We start from the raw sequence: 5,225 nt of genomic DNA on the forward strand, positions 1-5,225 counted from the left end.
GGGGGCTGCGAGCACCTCTCACAGCCACCGGTCCAGAACCCAAACGGTAGTTTCCAGGCCCCATAGACAGGATAATAGTTACGCTGCAAGAGATCTTCCTAATAAGCATATTGTATCGGACACGTTTAAAACTATTTCGAAATTCATTATATTTGATAGTTCACCGATTATGTAGGCCTATGTAGCGATCTTGACACTGCTGAGTTAATTTTCTATTTAAGCCAATACTTCACGAGTTCGGTGTGGGCCTGAATATCACGATTAAACTCGTCCTTACTAACGGCAATAAATTAATATGGGTATATAGATTGTAGAGTTGTGTTAGGCTAAAAGTGCATTTAAATCGCGACTGTTTGGTTCCAAACATTCAGCAGCCCTTGTACAGCCTTTGTTTACCAGTTTCATGAACCGATTAATTCAGAGATTATTCATGGCTATTGACAGTTGGTCGACATTGCTTTATATTTTCTGGAAACAGCACTGCAAATGTATGTTAGCTAATGCCACTAGCTTGGGCTAGGCCTCTGAAATTGTCTTATTTTGCTCACGCCTGCTTCCCTCTCTCACTCTCAAGTTGCAAGCAAGTGTAGCAATGTGCACGCGACACGCCGGGTGTGTGACGCCGAACCAATCAGATCGCTTAGCTCAGAAAGTTTACCTTTTATGGCTCGAGCCGGGCAGCCGGCTGAGTATAAAACACAGCCCTCGCCGTTCTACAGCTCACTTTGAGCTCCTCCACACGCAGCTAGTGCGGGATATCATCAGCCTGTAACATTTTCTCTTAAACCGGCAAAAAGCCCCCCAAACCTAAGGTAAGTTCTCTGTCTAATTAATAGTTTTCTCACGGTTTTGAGTACATACCAAGTCTTGTGCAAGTTACTTGGCATAATTTGAGGATCTTGAGGAATGAGCATTTGCAAAAGTAATGACCTTTATTTCTGTAATTAAGGTAAAAAAAAATTGACGATTAGTAAAGGGTAGGGCAACACCACTTCTATTTGTGCAAAATTGCATGATGTTGATAATCAGTAACACCATTTGGAATATACAAGTAGTTGAATGAATGTATGACGAAGTGATTACGGCACAGTTGGCTGAGTTAAATTAATACCAAGTTCCTTGATGCCAAGACTGGCTTTGAGTGGCTTACTGTTGGGGCATATTGTATTAACACTCAATGCGGAAGAAAAAAAAATTGATAACCGGTTTTGTCGTTTTATTCAAGCCACCATGCGAGGTTCTTTGTGCCTGTGCTGCAGCTGGGTGTGACCTACTTTGTGAAATGGCTTAGCTATGGTCGACCAACTGTCCTTCAAGCTTATGCATATAGATATGAGGTCACTGCCAGTTCTGGGTCATTTGTTCTTTATTTGTCGTGTAGGGTGGAAAAAGTTATTAGTATGGCGTAACGTTACTTATTCCTGAATTGGTTGGTGAATGCCGGCCGGTGTCTGGTTTGAATTGCAGTCAGCAACGTCAGATGACCAGACTCGTGTAAGTTAGTTGGAAGAATTGGTTAAGATAATGAAGCGATGTTAAGGTGTGGCCAGCTTGTTATAATGGCAGCTTTGAGATATTTGAATAACTTGGTGCATAGCCTGCAATCAACATTCATGAGTTTATTCTAATTGCTCAAGTCGATTTGACATTAGGTCTAAATTATTATTTTTTTTTGTCGCGTAAACGAGTATTACAGGTTTAGTCATTGACATGTTGGATAAAGGATGCCGGTTTTATGTGATGCAAGTTTTCTAACAGCAAATGGTTACTGTTTCAGTACAGGACTGGTATCTAGTGGATCTGTGACGCACCAATAAAGCGTACCTTTTTTGATATAATTTACGTTTACTGTCGAAAGGTGGGAGGGCGTTATGAAACTTAATTCGTGGGCTTCAGGGAGTGGCCGAGGGCATGATGGATGTCGAAATCTGTTCCTTTTACTGAACCCCTTTGGTCTGGCTACATGCCACTCTCCCGGCAGCCGCAAAGCTGCTCAAACCGTTGCCTTTTATGGTAATAATGAGAGAATGCAGAGGGACTTCCTTTGTCTCGCCTATCTCTAAAGCATTGTTCAGTACTGTCGCCACCTAGTGGCCAAGTCGAAAATGTGCAGTACGGAACAGGAAGTGAAGCGACGACAGCATGTTGAGCCGATGACTAATGATTTCCTTTTTTTTCGTTTTGCAGTTTAGCCATGGAAGATGAAATCGCCGCACTGGTTGTTGACAACGGATCCGGTATGTGCAAAGCCGGATTTGCTGGAGATGATGCTCCCCGTGCTGTCTTCCCATCCATTGTGGGTCGCCCCAGGCATCAGGTGAGCAGCCATTTTATTTAAGATTGGTGGTTTAGTTTAATTCTGTTTTTGAAAATTCTGAATTCTCGTTCAAATTTGATTCTAACCTTCAATTTGCTCTTACAGGGTGTGATGGTTGGTATGGGACAGAAGGACAGCTATGTTGGTGACGAGGCCCAGAGCAAGAGGGGTATCCTCACTCTGAAGTACCCCATCGAGCACGGTATTGTCACCAACTGGGATGACATGGAGAAGATCTGGCATCACACCTTCTACAACGAGCTGCGTGTTGCCCCCGAGGAGCACCCCGTCCTGCTTACCGAGGCCCCCCTGAACCCCAAAGCCAACAGGGAAAAGATGACACAGGTATGTGGTAATCTAGTTCTCAATACATCTACGCAAACCCTTTATCTTTCTGTTCTCCTATTCATCTGTTTACTTTCGTCCCCTTAAACCTCCTTTAGGTTCTCTCGCTTCCATCCTGAATTTCTTTTCCTGGAACCTGCAGGTCTTTACCTTGTGTGCCCCTCCCCCTTTCCTCTTTTGTTTTTCTCCTGCACTTTGTGTTCTTGGTTCTCTGCACTGGTCTTGACTACTAATGTCTACAGCATGGTTTGGTAAATACATTTGAAAGTGGGTTTGAAGTTGGAACGCAAATTAAAAAAATTTCTTTACATTCTGGCAGATCATGTTCGAGACCTTCAACACCCCAGCCATGTACGTCGCCATCCAGGCTGTGCTGTCTCTGTATGCCTCTGGTCGTACCACTGGTATCGTGATGGACTCCGGTGATGGTGTGACCCACACCGTGCCCATCTATGAAGGCTACGCCCTGCCCCACGCCATCCTCCGTCTGGATCTGGCTGGCCGTGACCTGACTGACTACCTCATGAAGATCCTGACCGAGAGAGGCTACAGCTTCACCACCACCGCTGAGAGGGAAATCGTGCGTGACATCAAGGAGAAGCTGTGCTATGTCGCCCTCGACTTCGAGCAGGAGATGGGTACCGCTGCTTCCTCCTCCTCCCTGGAGAAGAGCTATGAGCTGCCCGACGGACAGGTCATCACCATTGGAAACGAGAGGTTCAGGTGCCCCGAGGCCCTCTTCCAGCCTTCCTTCCTGGGTAAGTTGGTGTGCTTGGCACAATACCCATGTAAACACATGTATGCCATAACCACTAGTGTGTAAAGACTACACTTTGATCTAATGACATCTTGTACCTCACCAGGTATGGAATCCTGCGGTATCCATGAGACCACCTTCAACTCCATCATGAAGTGTGACGTCGATATCCGTAAGGACCTGTACGCCAACACTGTGCTGTCTGGTGGTACCACCATGTACCCTGGCATCGCTGACAGAATGCAGAAGGAGATCACATCCCTGGCCCCCAGCACAATGAAGATCAAGGTGGGCATCTCTAATATATTATATATACATATACACATACCCCCCAAATGCTATTCTGTTGGACATTCAGTTGGTTTACCTGACTTGACCTGATCAACTTTTCTTTGTTTCCCTACAGATCATTGCCCCACCTGAGCGTAAATACTCTGTCTGGATCGGAGGCTCCATCCTGGCTTCCCTGTCCACCTTCCAGCAGATGTGGATCAGCAAGCAGGAGTACGATGAGTCCGGTCCTTCCATCGTCCACCGTAAATGCTTCTAAACAGACTGTTACCACTTCACGCCGACTCGTACTGCGCAGAGAAAAACCTGAAACGACAACATTGGCATGGCTTTTGTTATTTTGGCGCTTGACTCAGGATCTAAAAACTGGAACGGTGAAGGTGACGGCAATGTTTTTTGGCAAATAAGCATCCCCGAAGTTCTACAATGCATCCGAGGACTTAAAATGTACATTTTTTTTTTCTTTTTTTTTTTTTCTTTTCTTTTTAGTCATTCCAAATGTTTGTTAAATGCATTGTTCAGAAACTTATTTGCCTCTATGAAGGCTGCCCAGTATTGGGAGCATACTTAACATTGTAGTATTGCTTGTATGTAAATTATGTAATGGAAACAATGTCTGGGTTTTTGTACTTTCAGCCTTAAAATCTTGGTCCTTTTTTTTTTTTCTTTTTTTTTTTTTGTTATGCAAAAACAGAGCTTTACCTTTATTTCAAACACGTAAAGGTTACCATTCCCCTGGGCATATGTACAAGTTGTTAGGGACCGTGGCGGTGCCAGACATTTGGTGGGGCCAACCTGTACACTGACTAATTCCAATAAAGTGCACATGTGTTAAGACCTGTTAAAACTTTGTTTTCTGTTTATTCAGTGCCCTCAAGTGTTGTCTTAAGTTTATCTTAGTTTCTGTCTTTGTAGCTGACTACAAACATCAGATATGTTTAGTTTTTCAGAAGTAGAATAATGTGGGTGAACAGAATGTCAAATGGTTTTGGGTGAGTTGGTATAAAGTCTTCACAGCAGGCAAGTTGGTGCTTGTCCACCAAACCAAGGAGACCACCAAGTGTTCGACATGCATTTTTAAAGAAACATTTAAAGCACTTGATTCTGGCTTAGGTCTTGGGAGATGCTAGCTTCATAAACCCTCCATTACTACAAATGTGCTTCACATGCACAGCTAGAGCTTTTTTTTTTATCCACTTCTCCCCATCTCCACTAGAGGGCAGTATAGAGATGAGTCATGGTGCTATGGGTGTAAAGATACTTGTGCTTCTGTAAATCTGGTCTTCATTGAGTTGTCAACATGAGTTTGTAGTTTATGAACTAATTGCACTAATAACTGGGTGACCTAATGAATTAATCATTTAAGTCCTTTTCATATTTGAAATGTAGGATATTACTAAACCACTGGGTGGGCTTGTCATTAAGTAGGGGGCATCCAGTTCTCACTGCCTTCTCTCCCAGAGGTAGAACTAAGAAAGTGTTACTTAATCATTGGAATCCATCTCGATATGCAAA

The 5,225-nt window shown here is 43.7% G+C and overlaps 1 protein-coding gene across 1 annotated transcript; it reads left to right on the plus strand.

The window, feature by feature from the left end:
• The first annotated feature begins 703 nt into the window (after window positions 1-703).
• On the plus strand, window positions 704-4,557 carry actb2 (actin, beta 2). The gene is made up of 6 exons (XM_042704427.1): window positions 704-812; window positions 2,188-2,317; window positions 2,423-2,662; window positions 2,982-3,420; window positions 3,526-3,707; window positions 3,826-4,557. The coding sequence occupies exons 2-6, from the start codon at window positions 2,195-2,197 to the stop codon at window positions 3,967-3,969; spliced, it is 1,128 nt and encodes a 375-aa protein (XP_042560361.1). The 5' UTR covers window positions 704-812; window positions 2,188-2,194; the 3' UTR covers window positions 3,970-4,557.
• The last annotated feature ends 668 nt before the right edge of the window (window positions 4,558-5,225 follow it).

The sequence above is a fragment of the Clupea harengus genome, unplaced genomic scaffold, assembly GCF_900700415.2.
Source record: "Clupea harengus unplaced genomic scaffold, Ch_v2.0.2, whole genome shotgun sequence".
NCBI classification, from domain to species: domain Eukaryota; kingdom Metazoa; phylum Chordata; class Actinopteri; order Clupeiformes; family Clupeidae; genus Clupea; species Clupea harengus.

What these genes read in the sequence shown, in the direction of transcription:
- actb2 (XM_042704427.1), top strand. Translation starts at nt 2,195, where the DNA reads ATGGAAGATGAAATCGCCGCACTGGTTGTTGACAACGGATCCGGTATG. An exon ending in TGGGTCGCCCCAGGCATCAG is followed by an intron (nt 2,318 to 2,422) that starts GTGAGCAGCCAT and finishes TTGCTCTTACAG; the next exon opens with GGTGTGATGGTTGGTATGGG. An exon ending in ACAGGGAAAAGATGACACAG is followed by an intron (nt 2,663 to 2,981) that starts GTATGTGGTAAT and finishes ACATTCTGGCAG; the next exon opens with ATCATGTTCGAGACCTTCAA.